General features: G+C 40.1%; 2 protein-coding genes across 10 annotated transcripts in view; one reads left to right on the top strand and one right to left on the bottom strand.

Annotated features, from left to right (window-relative positions):
- Positions 1-392: 392 nt before the first annotated feature.
- Positions 393-5034, bottom strand: tmem107l (transmembrane protein 107 like). The gene is made up of 6 exons (XM_060894136.1): positions 4847-5034; positions 4495-4591; positions 4234-4301; positions 3540-3640; positions 1766-1862; positions 393-1131 (listed from the first exon to the last, which is right to left on the bottom strand). The coding sequence occupies exons 1-6, from the start codon at positions 4876-4878 to the stop codon at positions 1062-1064; spliced, it is 465 nt and encodes a 154-aa protein (XP_060750119.1). The 5' UTR covers positions 4879-5034; the 3' UTR covers positions 393-1061.
- Positions 5035-7478: 2444 nt separating this feature from the next.
- Positions 7479-24451, top strand: part of huwe1 (HECT, UBA and WWE domain containing E3 ubiquitin protein ligase 1) — a 45117-nt gene continuing 28144 nt past the window's right edge. For 4 of the 9 annotated variants that reach the window (XM_060895170.1, XM_060895172.1, XM_060895167.1 and 1 more), the window contains exons 1-26: positions 10122-10274; positions 13333-13382; positions 13544-13601; positions 14000-14098; positions 14183-14389; positions 14479-14631; positions 14837-14899; positions 15305-15382; positions 15519-15566; positions 15660-15828; positions 15948-16048; positions 18624-18774; positions 18882-19009; positions 19113-19253; positions 19881-19986; positions 20181-20288; positions 20376-20477; positions 20939-21019; positions 21158-21264; positions 21656-21848; positions 22505-22596; positions 22717-22919; positions 23048-23105; positions 23313-23489; positions 23934-24179; positions 24290-24423. In XM_060895170.1, the coding sequence (XP_060751153.1) occupies positions 13557-13601; positions 14000-14098; positions 14183-14389; positions 14479-14631; positions 14837-14899; positions 15305-15382; positions 15519-15566; positions 15660-15828; positions 15948-16048; positions 18624-18774; positions 18882-19009; positions 19113-19253; positions 19881-19986; positions 20181-20288; positions 20376-20477; positions 20939-21019; positions 21158-21264; positions 21656-21848; positions 22505-22596; positions 22717-22919; positions 23048-23105; positions 23313-23489; positions 23934-24179; positions 24290-24423 (2990 nt within the window). In that variant the 5' untranslated portion in view covers positions 10122-10274; positions 13333-13382; positions 13544-13556. Of the gene's footprint in view, positions 7564-10119; positions 10275-10303; positions 10461-13332; positions 13383-13543; positions 13602-13999; positions 14099-14182; positions 14390-14478; positions 14632-14836; positions 14900-15304; positions 15383-15518; positions 15567-15659; positions 15829-15947; positions 16049-18623; positions 18775-18881; positions 19010-19112; positions 19254-19880; positions 19987-20180; positions 20289-20375; positions 20478-20938; positions 21020-21157; positions 21265-21655; positions 21849-22504; positions 22597-22716; positions 22920-23047; positions 23106-23312; positions 23490-23933; positions 24180-24289; positions 24424-24451 lie in introns of those variants that run through there. The other 5 variants (XM_060895171.1, XM_060895168.1, XM_060895165.1 and 2 more) reach the window with 4 other exon arrangements.

Genomic DNA, 24451 nt, shown 5'->3' with positions numbered 1-24451 from the left:
TATAATTTCATTAACATCCCCAAAGCCAACAGCATTGTGGATGAACCCACACATCCCTCACACACACACACACCCTTCACCCTCCTGCTATCTGGAAAAAGGTACCGAAGCATTCGGGCCCTCACAACAGATTCTTCCCTCAATCCATCAGACTCCTCAACAGCCAGTACTGAATAATTACCGATTACACACACAAACACACACACACAACTGTGTGAACTGTATTTGCACATTTACTCAATTGTTGTTTTGGACATGTAATTTGTTCATGTTTCTAACATGGCCTTTACCTCTGCAACTGAACCATTTTTTGAGACTGTGGGCTTTTTGAACATTTAATCCATATTTGGTCTAAAATTGATCCGAAAATTGATCTCTGGGCTTCTTGAAAACAAGTTTGTGGTTAACACGATTGGTTCATGTTCACATGAAGTAAACAGTAAAGTTTATTAAACGCTTTTGACTGCGGTCAGTCAGGACTTTCTGCTAATAAAATATTTTATTACAAAATCTATAAAAAAATCAGTACAAATTATTGTTGCAACACATAAAACATAAGGTGTAAGATTCTCACCAGTCATTTTACACGTTCAATCAGACCTAACTCTGAACATAATAATAATAATAATAATAATAATAATAATAATTAATAATAATAATAATAATAAAAACTACTTATATTCTACTTATATATTCTTGGGGGCACGGTGGCTTAGTGGTTAGCACGTTCGCCTCACACCTCCAGGTTTGGGTTTTCGATTCCCGCCTCCGCCTTGTGTGTGTGGAGTTTGCATGTTCTCCCCGTGCCTCGAGGGTTTCCTCCGGGTACTCCGGTTTCCTCCAAAGACATGCATGGTAGGTTGATTGGCATTTCTGGAAAATTGTCCATATTGTGTGAGTGTGTGTGCCCTGCGATGGGTTGGCACTCTGTCCAGGGTGTATCCTGCCTTGATGCCCGATGACGCCTGAGCTCCTAGTGACCCGAGGTAGTTCGGATAAGCGGTAGAAAATGAATGAATATTCTATTTTTTTATAGACAACAGAAGTTAGCAGGGATGAATTCACAGTGGTTTCTTCTTCAGACCAAAAACAGCAATAAGCAGAATCATCTCATACAAGGCTGGGATTACACTGAAAGAGCAAAGGAAAGAAAGAGATAGAGAAATCTTCAGGCTTATATTTGCATACAGTATGAAACAAATGTTTAACGAACGATGCAACTGAGTATAATTATGTACATAGTATAAACACTTGAATACAATTATTCAGAATGAACAATAACATTTTCTACATGGTTACATGTGTAGGTCAGAAAGGTTCACAAACGAAGTAAGAAGTTTGCGTGACAAATAAAGACCATGTTCTTTAACATGTACATACTGCATCAGGCATTCATCTTTAGTAACTGACTGGTCAGGTCTTCAATTGTGTTTAAAATACTGAGGGTAGGTAATAAAAACAAATGTATAAACTGTACAAGGATTAAAGGTCCCATATACGTCTGTTGTAGAGATCAATTATGAATTCAAGTGATCTAACTGAGGTTGAGGAGCAGGTAGAGCCAACATATTTCTATGGCGTTTCTAAACCTGGGGTTTTCTCTGTGATTTCCAATATTTCCATGTGTAAAGTGGTAGGGTTAAAAATTCCAATCGTTTAAAATACGCTTCTGGTTTAAATCAGAATACAGATACAAACACGGATATTTGTAGCACTAAACAGATACACAGACCGTAGCATTGTTATACCGCAGCTGAAGACTCACCTGCAGAAGCCAAAGATCCACCAGTAGATGCTGCAAGGCCACTGCTCAAAGAGAAAGAAAAGCAGTGCCACAGAGCCGCTTACATGACACGCTGTAGCTGAATATTCACTGTCAGCAAAATAACACAGCATTCTAATATTTACAGTTACATAAACGGCATTTAGCAGACAGCCTTATCCAGAGTGACTTACATTTATCTCATTTATACAGCTAAACGGGGGCACGGTGGGTTAGTGGTTAGCACGGTCACTTCACACCTCCAGGGTTGGGGGTTCGATTCCCGCCTCTGCCTTGTGTGTGTGGAGTTTGCATGTTCTCCCCGTGCCTCGGGGGTTTCCTCCGGGTACTCCGGTTTCCTTCCCCGGTCCAAAGACATGCATGGTAGGTTGATTGGCATCTCTGGAAAATTGTCCGTAGTGTGTGATTGCGTGAGTGAATGAGAGTGTGTGTGCCCTGCGATGGGTTGGCACTCCGTCCAGGGTGTATCCTGCCTTGATGCCCGATGACACCTGAGATCCGCATGACCTGAGGTAGTTCGGATAAGATTTGAACTCACAACCTTCTGATTGGTAGTCCAACACCACAAACACCGCTACCACATCTCCTAGGTAACCCCAATATCAACAGTTACACTACCGTTATTGAGTACCACCAATACTATTGTAATTACCAGTACACACATTTGGAAAGACTTAATGAGTTCAAATACTTTCAGACTGGTGTAATGTTGTAGACACCACCGTGCCATGCTCTGTGACGTGTCTAAAATGCAGAGACATTCCACAGACACGGATTTGGAATCGACATGGAGCTCGGATGCAATAGCTGTGTTTCAACAATGATTAAAGTGACGTCTGTATTTAGATCTATAAGAAAGATGTCAATAATTGGGAGAGGATTAGGGAAAAAATGTGATGGAAAGAGCACATTCAATGAGCAAGCTGTTTGTGCAATATGTGAGGAAAAACAGAAGCGCAGCAGAGAATGTAAATGCCGGACGTGATCGGACTGTCAACAATATCAGTACATAGAGAGAGACGTTGGTAGTGCATAAATCCCTCATTACAAAGATGAATGCACATTTAAGATTTGAGTGGTGCATAAACGCTGAACTACAGAGATGCGGGAAAAAGTGATCTGGTCAGATTATTATATTCTTGACAAGTAGAAGATTGCAGGTGTGGAATACACCAGAAGAAGAATGCAGGTTTGAATACTTGACCCCTGCAGCGAGGGGCCTAAGTGGATCTGTTATGCATTGGAGAAGGTTTTGCTGTCATATTTTAGTTCCTTCATGTCCCCTACAACAGAACAAATCAATACAACTTTCTTCTGACCGATCACCTTTATCCTACTATGAAACATTTCTAGGCCTGTAGTGTCCCTATACCTTAATAAGGCTCCTTGTTTTGTTTTTATTTTTGCTCTTTTATTTCTCACCTCTGTGTGTGTGTGTGTGTGTGTGTGGGCGCATTCCTCTGTGTTAATGTTGACTGAAGATTTTGTGCATGGCATCGCTGTCACACGATTAAACTATTCAGAATAAATCAGCACCAGTATGGGTGTTCCTATAAGTGGACGGTGAGCGTGTACAAACTTAAACTTAAACATAAACTTCCTTCATGTCGGGGGGGCTGCTAGATACAAAGGACATCTTACTGATGTGTATATCTTCAGGAGACGTTACTTAAATAAATGTAATAGTGAAAGTCCACCCAGTTTTGGATTCAGCAGTGATGATTGATTAAAATGATGACATTACAGGTAAGGATACATAAAAGGCCTTGACTGTTGTCAAACATGGAGGCTCCTGAGAAAAACCCTGCAAGTTCTATTGCAAATAGACCCAGGGTCACAGATAAAGCCACCACCAGCCTGCACACAAGAAAGAATACAAAAAAAAAAGAATAAGGGTGTATTACAATTAGAACTCAAAGCCAACTCAAAAAATATTGCCAAACAAGGACTACTGATAAACTCTAATGTTATCACTGAGAGTATTTAGTGTCTTGTATATTTAGGAATTTCAGGGAAAGTGCCTATTTTTTCTCCACAGTTCAGATTACAGCAAAAAGACCAAATCTTTCCCTTTAAACTTACAGTATATTTTAAACATTAAATTCTCTGTGTTATATGCAATGGGTATTCATACATATGTATACAGTTAATAGATCATGCATATATAGTGAAATCTAAACTGCGTTGAAGTTGGGAAATGCTGACAAGCTGGAAAATTAAGATACTCTACATGCATGTTTTTTTCTGATTCTTGAACTTGTTTTGTTTGCTTCCATTTCTCATCTCCATCACTGAGCAACAATGCAACGTCGATTGAGCTGAGAACGGTCTAATAATCGAAGTGTCACATTGGCCAAAAAAACTACAATCAGCTTCAGACACTGTCAGCTGATTATGTGTTGTGGCCCTGTGATGTGTTTGACTAAACATCTTTCTTAACAAACGTTTACCTGATGTCCTCTATATTATATTCTTCAACTGTATAGGTCAGTGGCAGACAAGCTCTCACGTTGTTCTCCTGCAGCACAGCCATAGAAAAAAGATTAGCATGATCACATGATAAATAGATTAAATAGGATACATTTGATTTAGAACACCTTTTGGAAAGCAAAACAATAGCTGGTGTCTAGAGCCAGAAAGTTAGGATTAGGGTTAATTTGTATATGTACTTATGTGATAAATGATGCTCAGGCCTACAGAAGGAGACTCACCCTTGACCAAAATATGGTGATGACTATAACCATGTGGGCAATAAGTGTGAGGAAACGGGCTGGGACCAAGCAGCTTATCCCCAACATTGAACTAGAACTAATAAAACAGATTAAAACAGATTGTTAAACCATTTAACTTGATTGATTAGCTGGTCACTTGGCACTTAGCAATGGGAAACCTTTTAAATGAGAATGAGTTAGTTAAATTTACAGCCTGCATGAGTAATCAGTTGTAATGCAGTTGTTATTCAGTGCCATTAGGACAATATCATGATGTATCTGTGATGCTGTACATTCAAACTGATGACTAGATAGTTAGCAAACAGCTAATAATGTAATCAGTCTAACATACCTGCGTGTATAGTTGGTAGGGAAATACATCATTCAACACAGGAACATGCCTATATTGTTTTTAAATCGATTAGATTGCCCGTATGCAAATAAATAAAATACAAATCGTATAGAAACCGAGCTGGCAGTTAAACATGGACATGCGGAAGTTGTTGCTGTTGCTAAGGACAACGCAAACCTAACGCGCTCTCAGAGGTTGCACGAGGCGCTGCTGCAATATGGCGCCGGGCTATGGAATGCCGAAAGGGTCGTGCTACTCAAAAAAGTTTTACTTTTAATACAGTGTTCAAAATGTTTTGTTGTTGTTGTTGTTGTTGTTTTTCCAGTTTTACGCGTTAGAAACACGGTACCTTTTCAAAGCTGACCTGGTTTATAGGCGGAATATATAACTATTAAAATCAGTGACTGGCACAAGTCAGAATTGTAATTTTAGAGAACTTTGTATCACAAAATGGCAAACGTTAAAAGCATCTTTAACACATTTTAGATCATTCAAAAAAGATTATTATTATTATTTAAGATAATGTCAAATAGAATAAAGTACATAGTAAACACAGCCAAATGGCAGTTTTAAAGCTATAATAAAAGTATAATGTGCTTGTTTATAGAAAAAATCCTGATCCTTTTGGCCTTCCGTAATCATGGTTCAACTCATATAGACTCTGTGGAACAAGCAGGCAGACAACTGCATAGTACTGTGCTAAATATTCACCAGTACAGATGATGTATTACCTGTTTCACATTGTACTACGTCGTTATGGAGCCTGTTCATATTTCTGAGCAGAATTACTGATTACTGAAGTCAAAATGGCCTTTGAAATCCATGGATTCTAGGAGGTTTTATCTATTAAATTATCTGTGTGCAATCCAAACATCTATACCGTATATATATAAACCTGATAGATGTGTTCCTAATCCGTACATCTGCCTGGATTAACTGTTTACCGTATTGCCCTTGCCTGCACCTCCCCCTGCTGGTCATCTTGGTGTACTTCATCTACTAATTTTAGCTGGGCACAGAGGCTTAATGGTTAGTACATGTGCCTTGCACCTCCAGGTTCGGGATTAGATTCCTGCCTCTGCCTTGCTTCTGTGGTTTCCTCTGGTTTCCTCCTGTGAATTATAGGACGACAGGCAATTCTAAATTGTCCATAGTTTATGATTATGCCCTATACCCTGCCATGTCCCTCGAGACAGGCTTTAAGCTCCCTGCAACCTGGTGCAGTATAGGTGGTACAGAAAATGAATAGATGATTAATATTTATTATGTAAGAACAGTATCACTGTGCTGTGTCCTTCTACGCCAAGAGGTTTAATCTGACAGGAATATGAATTCAGGCTGTGTTACAAACTTCATTCTATGGAGGAAATAAAAGGGCTAAACTGTGACATTAAAGGTGTATTTGCATTATTAAGCAGGGCTGAAAGCATTTTGGGAACACAGAGTATTTAATTTTATAGAATTTTCTTGCAGGAGGCAAGTTATTTGGGTTAAATAACTGAACAACATCTTATAATGTTATAAATCAATTCATTTTAAAGCCTGCTTAATTGTGCACCACTGTTACTTTCGGTTAACATTTCTTACTACCCGTAAGAGTGTACAGAGGGAATGGCATTTCTATTTCTATTCCTGTTGTTGCTGTTATTCGTGTACTGAATTAAACAAAGATTTTCTCACAACCCGTAAGGTATTTTTATGCCATTTAATTTCACTCTAAGACATGTTGAACAAAGAAATAAATGGGCAAATCCATGATTTGGCTGCCATTTGTATCCCACTGGTATTATATTCCATTAATTAGTATGAATTCCTTTACCTTAAAATATATTGCATCATATCATTTTCCTGAAGATGATGTGAAGAACAGTCATCTCTCCCATTATTATTTTAAGTGTATTTTTTTTACTGATATTGTGACTAATACACAAATGATATATATTAAAAAATCATCACTTTTAAATTAAATTTGAAGCAAATTACTAGAAAGTCGTTAATGTCCTTATTCCGTTATCACGGATGTCCATCATAGACACCAGTCATCCACATTCTGAGTTTGAAATTAAATGCTGTTACTTTCAACCCTGTTACTAATTTAACAGCAAAAGGAAGACAGTATCAGCAGAGTTATTTACTTTGAGGGGATATGACCATTTTTAAACATTTACAGCATCATGCATTCATTCATCTAGGTGAGAGGGATGAACCCACCCTGCATAATACAATGCACACACACACACACACACACACACACACACACACACACACACACACACACACACACACACACACACACACACACACACACACACAAATCCACCCCTAGAGGCATAACAGAATATCCTATCCATGCACTGGCATGTTTTGAGAGGTTGGAGGAAACCAGGAAACCCAGATCAAACCCATGTGGGCAAATTATTTTTTAAAAACTTTAATGTTTGTAGTTAGAAGAGCTAAATGGCACATCAATCACAAAATCACCCACAGCACATTCAACTTCAAGACCTTTTTAATCAGATATTCAGTAACTTTAGTGACATTTGTAGGCTATGGCAGAGTGAACACACCATACTGGTTATTATGGCGCCACACAGCGCGAGGACGCCCTCACCACCGCTTCAGCCTCTCAGACTAAGGAGATCTCGCGAGATATCGCGAGATTTACGCCCTGTGCTTTGCTGCTGTAAAATGGTGAAGTTATGGTGAGACGCGACGAGGTAAGTTGACGAAATTCGTGTGTGCGTGTGAGCCTGAGATTTATGTCGACTGCTCTGAACAACCTCTAGAGACAGGGAAGTGGATTTAGGGCTATAATTTCTATATAGACTGCTTTTCTTAACAAGAATGTTTTGGCGGCGCAAAGGTCTGGACATTGTACTGTATAAACCGCCATTTTTAATATGCGGTGTGCCTGAGGGGGAGAGAGAGAGGGAGTGTGTGTGTGTGTGTGTGTGTGTGTGTGTGCGCGTGCGGGGGGCGGGAGGTGTTTAAGAGCTGGGGTGTCGTGAGGAATGCACGCGCTGCGTTGGTGCACGCGCACGCGCGCGCGCGCAGACGCTCAGCACAGTGTGATCATAATGATCCAGGGTGGGTTTGTTTTATTTTACGTAACCAGAGACTGCACTGCGGGTGGTCACGAGGGAATACTGGCATGTCACATTTCGGGATTTGTTTTAGACATAATTGAGTTTGAGAAAGCTCGTGAAGACGTCTGGAGCATGTCTTCGTGCCAGCCATAAGTTCTGACAGAAGACAAAATGATTGTCCTGACATTCATTACTATTACAATGTGTTACTACTTACTCATGTATTGTAGAATATTTACTCTTAAATTTGCAGAGCATGAATCACAATTCTTTGTTTTTACATAAAAACATAATTCATCCGTACAATCGTACACGATTCAGAGCAGTATCTCATCACACGTGTATGTTCTGCAGATTTGTGTTGCATATGAGCATTATGACTATGCATCATAGCATTAATGCATGCTATATGGTGGAACGTATGTGCACACGACCATCACACCCATATGTGCTTTCGAACAACTCATGGGATGTGGTGGGCTAGTGGTTAAAGTGTCAGACTTCTGACCTGGAAGGTCATGAGTTTGAATCCCAGGACCACCAAGCTGCTACTGCTAAGCCCCTGAGCAAGGCTCAATTGCTCAGTTGAAATAGATTGTAAGTCACTCTGGATAACGGTGTCTTCTAAGTTCCGTAAATGTAAACTCAGATTCCAGAGTCCCTCTTAGCTGTTACAGTTACCCCCCAATCTCCTGAGAAGGCCTCCCAGTATATTTTGTAAGGTGGCTGTGGAAATTTAGCTACATCATTAGTGAGGTCAGGCACTGATGTAGAGCTATGGGTTTTCCAGCACTCAGGGTTGAGGTCATTGCTCTGTGAGGAGCAATTGAGTTCTTCCAACACCTTTATCGACTTTGCATGGTGCACAGGGGCCTTGTCATGCTGGAACAGGTTTGTGCCCCAGTTTTTAATGAAATTGTAAATCCGCAACATACAAAGACATCCTATACAATGGCATGCTTTTAACATTGTGAAAACATTTTTTTTGGAAGTACCCCTTACTTTCATGATTAGTTGTCCACAAACCTTTAAGGCCATATAGTGTGTGTTCCAAATTATTAACACACATTAGTTTAATCTTCAGAATCAGAATCAGGTTTATTGGCCAAGTGTGTTGACACACACAAGGAATTTGGTTCCAGCTGTCCAACAGTAGTGTGTGTAATATATACAGATGATGTGATGACTGACAGTTCTGATAATGCAGTACTTATAGATATGAAGCAGTAAATATAATTATGGTGAGTTGTTAATCATCTTTCATGCCATAATAGACTTTCATGGGAAAAACAGATGGGTTATTAATATCTGTTTTTAACAACAGTTTCAGATTTTATACTTGGTGCTTAACTCCAGTAAGTTTTCTGTTAAGTGTCCTGCAGATGTGCAGTAATGTAACGTGTTCTAAGGAAATTTGGTGTCTGAAACTCAAACATTATTCCTAAAAAGTGAATTTGTTTTATAAATTGTCAACTAGGTTTAATAAATATTGGATACTCAACAGATCTTCCTGATATGGACAGTGCTGATGTGCCTTTAGACACTAATGGTGGTGGTGGTGGTGGTGGTGGTGGTGGGGTTTGGCCAGTTTGCATGAGCATAAACTGCAGCTTCTGAAGTCTTGTTCTTATTCAGATAAATGTCCGTTTTGGTGCCTGAGAGAAGGATATATAGTTTGTATAATGTTATTTATGTCTACTTTTGAGAGTCACAAACAGCTGGAACCAAATTCCGTGTGTGTCAACACACTTGGCCAATAAACCTGATTCTGATTCTGATTCAGATTTAAATCTAGTATTGAATTATGATGTTCATATTAGGACCTCAGGAGGATAGTAAGGTGTGTGTACATGTGTTTATATCTTGGTGGGGACCCAATTAATAGGAAAGTCTGACATTTGACGGGGGATTTGGCCAGTTTGCATGAGTAAAGTTGTTTAAACATAAACTGCAGCTTCTGAAGTCTTGTTTTATTCAGATAAATGTCCGTTTTGGTGCCTGAGAGAAAAGTTTTAGATTTAGAAAGGTTTAAATCTAGCATTGAATTAAATATTATGTTCACGTTAGAACCTCAGTAGGATAGTAAGGCGCGTGTGTGTGTGTGTGTGTGTGTGTGTGTGTGTGTGTGTGTGTGTGTGTGTGTGTGTGTGTGTGTGATATTGCTCAGGCCTGTGTGCGGAATGATTCAGCGAGATATTCTGCGTTTCTCACTCGAATCAACCAGCAGAGCGGCGTGAGCGCGCATGTCGGAAGCCGTGTGTACGAGCATCTTTTTGGCCATTTTTTTTTCCTCCAAATAAACCGCGAGATTCTCTTCAACATACGCAGATCGTATTGGCTGAGTACGTACGACTAACGCATCGTACAACGATTTGACACCCTGTTAAAGGATGTGTGCGCGCATGTGTGTTGGAACAAACGGTTTTTAGTAATCGCAGGCTTCAGTAGGCCTCAGTGTAAGCCGGCCGCTCGAGTTACACAGCACGCGCGTGTTGGTGAGACGGAAACGGCTTTTTGTCGTGACAGAGGTATCGATGTATTATCGTGTTGCTTTTCCCCCACTGAAGTCGAGGTGTATTTTCTTTATTTGTTTAACCCTAACGGAGAAAATATACATATGTATATACACATATTTATATATATTTACGCGGGAGGCTGACGAATTTCTGTGGTTGTGTTGACATTCATACAAGATCAATTTTCGGTTGCACTTTCGGCTGGCTAGCTAGCATGCTAACTAAGCTAAGTGTTTAAACTGTTAGCTAGCTAGAGCTTGCTGGTTCGTTTACGATGCTAGACCTCCTTTCTGAGTCTGGTCGTTGTAACGTATGGTTGCGCCTTCGTGTAAGCGTTTTGTTTCTGCTTATTATGTTCAAATCGCGTTAGCTTTGCCTTTAAGCTAAATCTAAGCTAATGCTAAGTGACATCGTATTCTGTAGCATTGCTTGCTAGTTTTCGGCGTTAGAATTTCATTCTGACTACGCTTTATATATAAATATATGTACTCTATTTTCTGGATATTTTTTACTATCTTACACGACTATCTAATAGGATTGTTGTATGGTCGGTATACTTAATGTCGTTTGTTGAAATTCTGTGGTGACAACTCTAAGCTAAGCTAAGCTAGCTAAGCTAACAGCGCACGTCAGTGCATTTTTGCTGTTGCATTGCAGTTACGTTAGCTGCAGTGGAGTGAACAGCTAGCATAATAGCCATTGTGTTGCTTTCAAGACTCACAAAAAGAGTAGCTCACAGTACAGTCCAGTCATTTCTACTATTTATACAGTGAAGTTGTTCACTAAAACCTTATTATTATTCGTGTAAACATTTCTGTAACATTTTGCATATTTACATTTCCGGCCTTTATTTTATGAATAATGTTTCATGTCGGTGTTTTTATGTTCCTGGGTGCTCTGAAGTTCGTATCTCATAGTTCAGGTTTGCTTTTGTTTTTACTTTTACTTTTATTTTTTAGTAATAGACCATTTAAGGAATCAATTACCCAATTTTTTTTTCCTAATGTCAATGTCTACCATTTTAGTTTCAGTACCAGCTGTCCCCATGTGTCTTTCATTAAGTTCGAGTCCACATTTACTTTAAATATTTTGCTAACACACAAATTAGTAACCTGTAGAAAAAGTTTGGCTTTACACTATGATTTAGGTTTTTACAGTCTTTAGGCTTTTTTTGGGGGGCGGAGTGGGATAACTCAAAACGAGTTGCTTATAAATAAGGTCACCTTGGATATGTGTTCTCAGGTCCTTTAAGTTTATTTTATATGTAAAGGTTTCCATGAGTGCAAAAAGTTTGGGAACCACTGGTGTAGATTGTCTTAAGTACAACCAACATGAATCAAGCCCCTTTCATGTAACCCCGAAGTGTTGTGAAATGAAACTGAAGCCTGATTGAGCTGTGATCATTTTTTATCCGTGAGGTATGATTTAGAATTTTTTAAGACATAGTACGCTAGCGAATACGTTTCTAGACCTGTTACATGGACAGCATCTGGTCTGGTGTTAAAAGTTTGATCCTATTCTTTAAATTTGTAAGATGTTACCATGGTACAGCGTTTTCTTCTATTCATTATTGGCAGTTTGGTCACAAACATCTATAACATCATGAATCCTGTAACGTTTTCATGTATTGTGATATGATGAACTTGTATGGCTAAAAATTGGAGTGCATCTGACCATCACACCCACGTGTGATTGTTGAACATCACATTCCCGATTTAGTCTCCCTTTGCTGTTGTTATAAGCTCCACTCTTCTGGGAAGGCTTTCCACTAGATGTTGAAGCTTGGCTGTGGGGATTTGTGATCATCCAGCCACAAGAGCATTAGTGAGATGAGAAACTGATGTCAGGTGAAGAGATCTGGAGTGCAGTTGGTGTTATAGTTGGGGTTGAGGTCAGAGCTCAAAGCAGGACAACGAGAGTTCTTCCACTCCAGCCAGAGCAAAAAAAAAAAAAAAGTCTGAATGGATCTCAGTATGTTTGTTTTAGTATGCAGAATTATGGGAATGGGAGGTTTTAGTGACCAATAGAGACCAAAACCTTTTTTTCCATTCTCTTGTAACATTTTTATGCTTCTTGCTGTATTTCAAAATCAGATTCAGAATCAGAATCAGAAAGAGGTTTATGGCCAGGTATGTTTTCACATACAAGGAATTTGTTTTAGTGACAGAAGCTCCACAGTGTAACAGGATGACATTGACAAGACACGAACAAAGTATTTACAGTGGAAAAAGGTGCAATTTGCATTTGTCACAAAAGCCTGCAGTACTACATTCTGTAATGTCTTGCCTTAATTCCCTGATTTAAGTGAAATCAGACTAGGATGGTGGGATTCCGTCCTTCTTTTTAATGAAAACTCAGGCCAGGTCGTCGTTGTAAATGAGAACCGGTTCTCAATTGACTTACCTGGTTAAATAAAGAAAGTATAAATCTCTTTACTTACCAGCAAGTTTAGCTTTTTCCTTCTAAACAGTGTGCCATGTTTGATCTTTGTGTATCCGTTCCTACTGAAGGGAATACCTACAAGTTAAACACAGACCAAATGAAACACTGCGTTAAATTACTTCCGTTGACAAGTCGTGGCTTTTAGACAGTAGTGCTCAAGATATCTTCTGATCACTTATGGAGCAAAGCGCACTGATTTTCTATATGGCATTCGTTTACATTGTCAGTGGGCAGGTGCTTTTATCCAGAGTGACTAGTGTGAGCTTACTCTCACATCATGAGCAAGCTGATTCGCTTCAGCCCTTAGAGAGCAAGTTTACAGAATCACATCCGACATATGTCTGATGTAACTGTTTTATAATTTATATGTTTAAAAAAAGGTGCTAGGATTTCTGACTAGGAAAGTGTCAAAGCGTCATTTTAAGATTTCTTTTCATTTTAGGTATTACATCTGAAAGATGCTGTTAATTTGGAATTGCCAAAATAATTACCGTAAGTAAATATAATGTATGAACATGTGAATATATAAATGCAAGATGCTGATGTATGCTTTATAGTGATTATTTGCATTGTATGCACTGTATAGTAATTCAATAAAATACTGTGTTTTAATGCACTTTGGTATTGACGCACATAAATGCTGTTGACTGCAGGAACAGAGTAACCATGAAGGTCGACCGAACGAAACTAAAGAAAACCCCCACTGAAGCGGTCAGTATGCTTAGATTTTTGTATCCTTTAATCCTTGAGTGTGATGTGCATCTTAGGGCTGCATGTTATGGACAGAAATAACATAGCATATCGCGATTGTGATATGACAGGCAGTGTAGGCTCAGGGTTTGAGATCGGCTTGCATTCGTTTTTTTTTTCCATAACTACAATCTCTCTCTTTCATATAAAAACTGATAAACTTGTCTAAAACACTTGAGAGTTTCTTGCATAATGCTTAAAGAATGCTTGTATATAAATGTGACACATTTGCATATTGCAGGCTTCTCTGATCCATATTGTATAGGTCAAGACTATTATACAGTATATTGTAGGCATAAATTGTACTTTTTTTTAAATTTTTTTTATCCATGTGTTTAATTCTCTCTCTCACCCCTCAGCCTGCTGACTGCAGAGCGCTGATAGAGAAGCTGAAGGGATGCAGCGATGAGCAGCTGCTCTTGGAGTTGCAGCACATCAAAACATGGAACATTGGAAAGGTAGACACAGAACCCATTACATGTATGAGCAATACTAGTGTTAATAAAAGTGTCTAAAACAGACTTCTCTCTGCTTCTTCTTAGTGTGAGCTCTACCACTGGGTAGATCTCTTGGACCGTTTTGACGGGATCCTATGCGATGCAGGCCAGACAGTGGAGAACATGTCCTGGATGCTGGTGTGTGACCGACCAGACAACGGGCAGCTCAAAGCCTTGCTTCTGGCAGTGCTTAACTTCACGGCTCTGCTAATAGAGTACAGCTTTTCCCGGCACCTCTACAGCTCCATAGAGGTACTCCAGAATTTGTGCATCCCATACGAGCAGCATCTCGTATCCGTATTATCGCTTAACCTTCATGTGTCTGTTTGTTCTGTTTGCAGCACTTGACCACGCTTCTAGCATCATGTGACATGCAGGTGGTGTTGTCTGTGCTGAACCTCTTGTATGTGTTCAGCAAACGCTCCAACTACATCACCAGGTTAGGCTCGGACAAGAGGAGCCCTCTGCTCGCTCGCCTGCAGCACCTGGCTGAGGTAGGATCATCACAGGCTCTGAGTAACACCCTGCATTACTAATACCCCTGTTAACTTTAGTAAAAGCTTGAAGTGGTTCAGGGCTGACTTGTGTTGCATGTATTCTGCATGCTGAGCTTTTAGTCCATTGATTTTTTTGGGGCTGAAGGTTGTTTTCCTTCATCCACTATATGTCTTTTCAGCATGTTTCCCAATCTCTCCACAGAGCTGGGGCGGGAAGGAGAATGGCTTTGGCCTGGCTGAGTGCTGTAGAGATTTGCCCATGACAGTAAGCCATGATTTAGTGATTTCTAGTGTAAATGTGTAATCAGACATTGATGTAGAATATGCAAGGCTGGAGATGATTGAAGATATCAGTCGTTCCGACTATTGCGTTGGCTATAAAGTTTGTATCTGCACCTTTAAGATCAACATAGTTACCTGTAGCTTGTGCTATGTGTTTTTCTCTACAAATATTTTGTATTATACGTGAAATAAAATAAACCCTTTCTCTGGTGCATATTTAAATCATGAATGGAGGTTTAAATTAAGAAAATAACGTAGTATAGTTTATTGGGGGATTTCATTACACCATTGGTATCTGTTGATCGGGTCGTCTTTATTTTAGGCGCTTTATAATGTGTGTTTTGTTTTTTTCTTTGTCATATCTTTGTTTTGCCCTTTGTCTGTCTAGAAATATCCACCTAGTGCCACCACCCTGCACTTTGAGTTCTATGCCGAGCCGAGCTCCGAGGTAAAAATGGAGAAAAAGGTAGGGGATTACTTTTTTCCCCCCATTTAGTTCTTACTCCGACTCTATTAAACAGAACTAATAGTGAGTTTACTATTGGTGTTGCCATGTCGAATGCACAAAACATGAATATATTTAAATTACTTCTTTTCAACAGTCTAGCAGCAACACTCTACACTACATCCACATTGAACAACTTGATAAGGTGAGCTCCTGTTAAGCCTGTTAATTTGCTAGAAGCCTTAATGCCATATTGATCCCTCTTGGCTTTAATTGCCTTTTTCTGGCGTGTGCTTAGATCTCAGAAAGTCCGTCCGAGATCATGGAGTCGCTGACTGTCATGTACAACATCCCTAAAGACAAGCAGACTCTGCTGTTCACACACATCCGCTTGGCACATGGCTTCTCCAACCATAAGAAGCGACTGCAGGCTGTGCAGGCCAGACTGCACGCCATCTCCATACTAGGTGAGTGCCGTCTCAGGCTCCAGCCAAGTTAAGGATTGGCATTTATTTTCCTCAAAGAGTGTCAGGCTCCTACGCTGCACATGTGCTGAGGTGGTCGTTTTGTGCTTGTGTTTTTGTAGTGTATTCCAACGCCCTCCAGGAATCAGCCAACAGTATACTCTACAACGGGCTGATTGAGGAGCTGGTGGATGTTCTCCAGATCACAGACAAACAGCTGGTGGTGAGAATTTCTGCTCCTCACTCCCTGAATCATAATGTACCAGCTGTCGTGTTATTGCTCTGTTATCCCAAAAGGATTGCTGTTAAACACACTTTACTGGCACATACGCAGGTGTCTTAACCACACGACTAGAAATTAGGGACGTCAGTATATATACACGATTGTTCGAATTCCCATTTCATTGCATGTTTGTTCTAAATAAACTGTTTAAGTTGGTGGAATTAAGAATTTGGCTAATGTTTTAGTCATGCTGTCGTCTCTGGTTAGGTGGACAAATCATAAATTCATTAACTAATCCACTGGACAAGCAAAAGCTCAGTCTGCTGCCCAGTTCCATGTTTTAGTTGCCTGGAATGCTAGCTGATCAGGGGCAAAAAGTGTTAGCATGCTTAGTGATAAAATACAGCAGGCTAGTTAGAAACAGCTTTAAGGCTATGATCACGTTTATGTCCTCAGTGGGAAAAAAAACAAGACAAAAAACATTTGCATTATATTTATATTCTGTCCTCATCATTTGAGTCATGCTAGTGTCTTTCAATTCAAATGTGTTTTAACCACAAGGTTAATGTGTTAAGTGAATTTGGCTCTTATGACAGCTTTGCACTTCAGTTTATTTTGATCTGATTCATCAGAGTTTCGCTCATTCAGCTGTCGACCAAATCGTTCCTCAGTGGCAGTATTTGAAAGGATTAGTCAAAAAGGACAAGTGTTTTGTTTTTTGTTTTTTTCTTCGAATTGTGGAACCTGCTTTTTCCAGGAGCCCAGGTACTAATTTGTCCACAGCTGTTCACCTCACAGTAGCAAAAGACAATAAATAAATGTGAGGTGATGGTGTACTGTTTTTTGGCATGTTGCACTAGCAGTTATGACAGCTTTGGCCTGTGGTACAGTATTTACTTTCACTCCGTTATTGTCAGACTGTTCGCTTGAGCGCATGTCGGTGAAGCCCTTGTTAGAGCGCTAGTAATACAGCCGTGGCTGTAATAAGGGGCTCCATTCTCTCGCTGACATTTGTGTCTGCCATCTATGCATTATCTTTAGATAGATACTTCTCCTAATGCCACTGTCAAAATTGCTGTGCAGTTTTATAGTAAAGAGGGTGTAATTATACACACATTTCCAGCTTCAACACGATTTCTCATTCTGCGCTTAACATTGATTTGTTATTCTGTGTGTAAAATTATGATTCTTTTCTCTACATACACCCCACAGCTTGTTTTGGCCCAAAGACATTTTTTACTTCAAAATATACAATTAGCATGCATTTATGAAGAATTATGCTTAAAACGAGGTCTATTTAACACTGTGTTTCACTTCAGTAATTATGCGCACAAACCCAGTCTCTTCTGCTGCTGAAAATGGCCAGCGATCCATAGGTAATGAAGATTTGTTTCATTTTTGATTGGAGAACTGGCTGGTAGGGAGAATTGCTGCTGGGATGAATTTCTTTGTGGTGTCCGTGCGTTTGTGCTAGTGTAGTCGTTATGTTGGGAAGCGTGTAGAACAAACAGTACACTTTTCTTTTTGTCAGCCATGCTCATTATAAGACTCCAGCGACTTTATAGCTCAGTATTTTGTCACTATCTTTCTCCTCTTATTTCAATCCCTGCATTTTCTTTGCTTCTCGTTAACGTTTTCCTTTGCCAGATGTTCTAAGAGAAAAAGATTAAAGCTTCTAAAAATTTGTGTGGAAAGTGATTGTAACAAGACAGGTCATCTCTGGAAGGTTTGTTCCTTACATTTGTAGGTTGTCGCTCTTAATAGGAGAATGAGTGTTAACTTTACTGGGAGGGTCTTTTAGGACTGTGTTGGTTTCTGTTGTGTTTCTGGCACTTGAATTGCTTTGACCTTTTTGTTTGATCTCCGAGGCTTTATTTTGTTGTTTGAGGTCTTAAAAGCCCGGCTGCACCGACTAAAGAAAAGAAGTCCCCATAACCCACAATCTTTAGAATTTATTAGCAATTTTTATTCGAACATGGATGGTTGACCCTCAAAACCTTTCCCACAACTCGCACTACTCTGATACTGTGCATTCACGTATTTAGTATTGACCATCGATGCTATTTTTCTGACTGATAGTACAGAAAATACCCTTGAGTAAGGATTATTGTCTCTGCTCAGGTTTCTGTCTATGCAGAGTTTTGCATGTTGTGGATTTCTTCCAGGTTCTTTGGTTTCCTCCCACCTCCGAAATTATGCCAGTAGGTCATTTGGTGACACTAAATTGGTCATTTGTAATCGACTGTGTATTATGCTTTCTGGTGTACCGTCTTCCTATTCAGGTGACATTCCCTCTCTATGCCCGGTGTTTCTGGGATTGACTCCAGATTCGCTGCTGTCCGGATAAAATAGTATGAAGCTGATTTGGAAGAATGAATTATGCATGAATTAAAACAATACATATTATATTATTGTCACATGGAAGCCCTGGAGTCCATCCAAACTTGGAAAAATCTTGTTATTCTCAAGCAAATGACTGACTTGAACATGTTTCAAACATTTGACTGATGCTAAATGAAACTAACGAAGAAGCTTTGCTGTGTTTTGATGAATGCTCATGTACTCTCTATGACAGGACATAAAGGCTGCCTCTTTGCGTACTTTGACGTCTATTGTCCACTTGGAACGGACTCCAAAACTTTCAAATATTATTGACTGCACCGGCACAGCTTCTTACCACGGCTTCTTGCCCGTGTTGGTCCGTAACTGCATACAAGCCATGATTGGTAAGGAAAAGATTCTGTGTTGTAATGATGAGATTTCACATAAATCACACTACTGCTCTAAATAAATTTTTTAAATGTAATTTTTTTCCATTTTGTGCAAATGTCAGACCCTCTGATGGAGCCATACCCACACCAGTTTGCCACAGCTCTGTTTTCTTTCCTGTACCACTTGGCCAGTTATGATGCTGGTGGAGAGGCCTTGGTCTCCTGTGGGATGATGGAGGCCTTGTTGAAGGTTAGGGTTTGTTTCCTTTCTTACGTATGTTTCTTTAAACGTATTTAATTCATCTTATCTTTCATACCATGAACAGCTTTGTAAGCAACACCCCTGTTTCTAGGTGATCAAGTTCCTGGGAGATGAGCAGGACCAAATCACTTTTGTGACGCGGGCGGTACGTGTTGTGGATCTCATTACCAATCTGGACATGGCTGCCTTTCAATCCCACAGCGGCCTTTCTATCTTCATCTGCAGACTTGAGGTACAGGCACTCATCTTCCCTCACGATTTAATGAGACCACACGTTCCTTTAAAACACAATATACTCGTCATCCATCGAGGACAAACCAGGCCAGATTTGCTTCTGTTAGGTCTGTCAGAGTTCGCCTGTCCAAAAGAGTCTGAGTTAGATGTTTTATATTTACATATTTAGACATTAAGATTAGTACTCTGGCAGTTAAGTAGATGGGTTTAACATTTAAATGATTTTTATTTAATTTCTCCTTGAGTTCACTTCTCATCATCCCTGCCTTTATTCAAAAAGCTCTGCATCCCAGATTTCTCAACAATTTAATTTGTTCTGAGCTCATGGCTTGATGCTCTACATGTTTTATTGTCGAAGACGTCGGAAACCAATTTCAAATCTATTTTCAGATGGTTAACATTTTATCTTCCAACGTTAAGCCTTACTGAAATGTGTGTTCATAGAACATTTTGAGAATCGTTCTATTGATTTAAAGAATTACTACTTACAATTTAAGTCAAACATTTAGTGCAGTTTGTTCTATGTAATATGTAAGTTATATACTGTTCTCACTTAAACAGCTCAGGCATTAGAACCTTTGCAAATGGTGCATGGTTTTGTTCTCATATGACTGTGTCTATGCAGCATGAAGTGGACCTGTCCAGGAAAGAGTGCCCTTTTGTCATCAAGCCAAAGATCCAGAGGCCTAGTACAACTGCTGAAACTGAGGACATGGACACAGATATGGACAGTCAGTTCCTCTTTGCTTTATTTCCAGTTTGTACTATCTAAAATTGTAGAATGCAGACGTACTACTCGTCTGGTCAGATGTCACTTCTGTAATAATGCAGTTAGCTGACATGGATCTTTTTGATGCTGAATGTTGATGTCCTCTAATATTATATACATATTCTAATGCTGCACTAAATGCTTGTGTGACTGCAGTGTCTGAGGTTGCTATGGAAAGCAGCCCAGGACCTTCCACTTCCACAGGCTCCAAAACCGAACCTGAACCTCGTGCACAGAGCAGCACAGTGAGCTCGCCAAGAGCAGGTGAATGAACTCCCAGCTACTGTCTCTGATCCCACATGCAACAGCAAACAGGTGGTTAAATAACACGCTTTGCTTTACTGTGTTCAGGTGTGCAGTGCATCCCTCAGAGGGCAGCGCTGCTCAAATCCATGCTGAACTTTTTGAAGAAAGCCATTCAGGACCCAGCCTTTTCAGATGGAATACGCCACGGTAAAAGGGTCTTTTATGGATACAATGGTTTTTTTTCCTGTTTAGATAATACTGCCACTATTGCCATTAATGGAAATTGCAATTAAATAAGTTGGTCAAGGTTTGTGTATTGGATGTTTCTGTTTATCAGGGTAATTTCACACCTTTTTTTTTTATTGTTGATTTTTATGAAACTGTAACCATAAGAATGCTCTTACTGGTTCTAGCTAGTTTTGGCCTAACCCTAGCTTGCTATCTGTTTTTTTGTACTTTAAACTTTACTTTACTTGTTCTTTGTGTTGGTTTTTCTCTCTTTTAAAAATGTTGTAAGCACTGCACTTTTTCCATCGGCTTGCATGTAAAATGTGTGGATTAAAAACGTGTGAAAACATTTCAGTTCTATTTCACAGCTTATCATGTCTATCTGTATAATAGTAACTTTTTCTTGTATATGAATGACTAAGATTTATTTATTTTAATAGTGATGGATGGGTCCTTGCCTACCTCGCTGAAGCACATCATCAGTAATGCAGAGTATTATGGCCCATCACTCTTCCTCTTGGGTGAGCAACACATCATGGGCACCTGCAGTTTTCTTTTTTCCCCTCAAACTGTCATTGTCTAAAGTTAAAGGCATTTTTATATACTGCATAATAAATAAGGTATAATGTACTGAAAGCAATCTTGCCGTTTTCTCTCAGCGACGGAGGTGGTGACGGTGTTCGTGTTCCAGGAGCCATCTCTCCTCTCCTCCCTGCAGGACAACGGCCTAACAGATGTCATGTTACATGCATTGCTCATCAAAGATGTGAGTCTGGCGTATCAATCCCCCTCCCTTTCTTTCATACTCTGCTTCCTCCTTCGTTCCTTAGTTTCTTTACATTTCCTCTATTGTATTCTGTTTAACCTACACGTTTCCTCCGTTCTGCATGTTTGAGAATAACAGCATCTCTGTTAGCGAGCCTTGGGTGAATGGACATCTTGTCTCACTGCCCACTCATAGACTTTTGTTTGTTGTTTTCACAGTCTCATTCACTCTTTCTCGGCCAGCTCTTTCGAATTAACTTCCCCAATCCTCACACTCCAGCAGAACGCACCACACCTGTTGGACGGTCTTGTTCCTGGCATTTTCCCACGATCCTCTCTCTCATGTTCCTCCCCTACTCTGCTTTTTTTCTCTCTGATTCTCTCTCTCACAGTTTCTGTCTCTGCAGGTCCCTGCCACCCGAGAGGTGCTGGGTTCCTTGCCCAATGTCTTCAGTGCCCTGTGCCTAAACGCCCGTGGCCTGCACTCATTCGTCCAGTGCCAGCCCTTCGAACGTCTGTTCAAGGTTTTATTGTCACCCGACTATCTCCCGGCGATGCGACGCCGCCGCAGCTCTGACCCACTGGGTGAGTGATGAAGCAGAAGGGCAGTGAGATGATTTAGCGCACCGTTAGTAATCGTCTATCTGCAAATGCATAGCACAAGCATTTAAGTAACTTTTACAGTGTAAAAGTAAACCGATAAACTAAATTAATAAGCAAAACAAATGAACATCAGGTTTACCTGTGCGGCAGAGTGACACCGTATCCGTAACTTAACCACTTTTTAGTGGCAGCTATGATGAGAATTTGGTCTGAATTAAGCAGGAAAGTTGTGCTGAATTTAATGAGAAGTGATGTGGTGGCTTAGTGAGACACTTAAACCTTTCACCCTACTGCAAAATGAAGTCAGGCATTTTAGCAGTCACACCTCTAAATGAGCCATCGATAACAAATGACCCAAATTGGCTTTTTGTCTTGTTTATATTATACACACATCTCCAATATTGTAGGTGTGCATGTTTTGTATTTTACACATTTGCTTGTTTGCTCGTTATATGTTCTTGTACTGCTTTGCCAGGATAATTTCCTGTGTATTTGTATCTTTGACAGATAAAGTGATTGACCAACCAATTTGGGTGATTAAAAAAAAAATGATGCAGTGTGAACAGCATCTGACCAATTTGGGTCAGAGTGTGCTCTGACATGAAAGTCATGTATGAAGGTTGTGTGTGGTTTTTCAGGGGACACTGCCTCTAACTTGGGCAGTGCTGTGGATGAGCTCATGAGACATCAGCCTACACTGAAAACCGATGCCACCACAGCTATCATCAAGGTAGAGTGGCTAGCGTTTCATGTTGTGCTGTTTTATTGTTGTTGGTTTTTTATTTTTTTTGGTTATTTTCTTTTTTTCTTTATCCATTATTGTTTACATGTATTACCATCTGCTCATCAGTTGCTAGAGGAGATCTGTAACTTGGGCAGGGCTCCTGAGTACATCTGTCAAAAGCCCTCCATTCAGAAAGCAGACGGGACCGTGACAGTACCTCCAGCTCGCTCAAACCACGCAGCAGAGGAAGCCTCCAGTGAGGATGAGGAGGAGGAAGAGGCTCTCCACACTTTCACACAGCAGCAAGGGGAACCAGAAAGCAACAGGCAGTTAGTGTTTTAACCTAATGTCCTGTTTGGTTGCACGTTTATTTGGAGAGAAACATTGATTCATGGTGTTTGCAGGACTTGTGGAACTGCCAAGGCTTCAGTGAATAAAATGGATTGTGTTTTTACAGAGTGGTTGGCACAGAAGAGCGGATTCCCATTCCTCTTATGGATTACATTCTCAATGTGGTAAGTGCCGAGTCAGCTAATAGTGAAACGGCTGCTCAACATTGCTGAGTCTGTTTCGACTTATATTATGCACTTCATATTAAATCAGCATATTTGCAAGTACACAGGAGAGCAACATCTATTTGTCACATCTAGACGTTTACAAAAGTACATTTTCTCCAGTTCCAAAGACTTGATTGCATTTTCTGTTCTATTTCTCATATTAAGATGAAGTTTGTGGAGTCCATTCTGAGTAACAACACAACAGATGACCATTGTCAGGAGTTTGTGAACCAGAAGGGCCTTCTACCCCTGGTGTCAATCTTGGGGCTTCCCAACCTGCCCATAGACTTCCCCACATCTGCTGCGTGCCAGGCTGTGGCTGGCGTATGCAAATCTATTTTGGTGAGCTAATAAATGCATCTATAGGTTCTCCCTTATTCTTAGAGCCGTTTAATAACTTGCAAATGTTACAGGGTTTCAATAAAAGGCTTTCATTTTAGACCACAAAGTGTATGGAATTTTTTTTAAGTTGTTTGCATATGAATATTTGTTGTAACAGTAATATAAAGGTGTCTCTCATAAGCATTAGGGAGGCTGTGTTAGTGAAGGGAATCATATGTTTTCCTCTTTTATAATACAGTTACTGACCTTTAAAAGTCAACTGAACACTAAGTTTAAAAAAAAAAAAAAAGTGGTCTGGAAAATGGTCTACTTGTTTTCCATAAATAAAGGGCAAGAGCAATGTATTAAATATTTAATTATTTTATGTAGATTGTCTTCAAATCGTGTGTTCTGGGTATTTTAATTTTTTTTAACTGTTTTTCACAACTCTGTTTTTTGGCTCAGACCTTATCCCATGAGCCAAAGGTATTGCAGGAGGGACTCTGCCAGTTGGACAGCATCCTGTCAGCTCTAGAGCCGCTACATCGGCCCATCGAGGAGCCCGGTGGTTCGGTTCTACTGAGAGAACTGGCCAATGCCGGCCATGTCACTGATGCCACACTGTCTGCCCGTGCTACACCACTGCTGCATGCACTCACTGCTGCACATGCATACATCCTTATGTTCGTCCACACGTGCAGAGTTGGACAGGTGAAGCTCAGACATGAAATATATATAAAAAAAGTATACTTGTGTGTGTGTTTGTCACTGTTTGGCGAATACGATTCATTACCTTTTTTGCTCCCACCCCACCCCCTCAGAGTGAAATCCGGGCGATCTCCGTGAACCAGTGGGGCTCTCAGCTGGGGCTAAGTGTACTAAATAAATTGAGTCAGCTCTACTGCTCACTGGTGTGGGAGAGCACCGTGCTGTTATCCCTCTGCACACCCAACAGGTCAGAACCACACTTCACTCGACTTATT

Source organism: Tachysurus vachellii, chromosome 19, assembly GCF_030014155.1.
Source record: "Tachysurus vachellii isolate PV-2020 chromosome 19, HZAU_Pvac_v1, whole genome shotgun sequence".
NCBI lineage: Eukaryota > Metazoa > Chordata > Actinopteri > Siluriformes > Bagridae > Tachysurus > Tachysurus vachellii.
The sequence above is the reverse complement of the archived record's forward strand: the minus strand, read 5'-3'. Positions and strand labels throughout refer to the sequence as shown.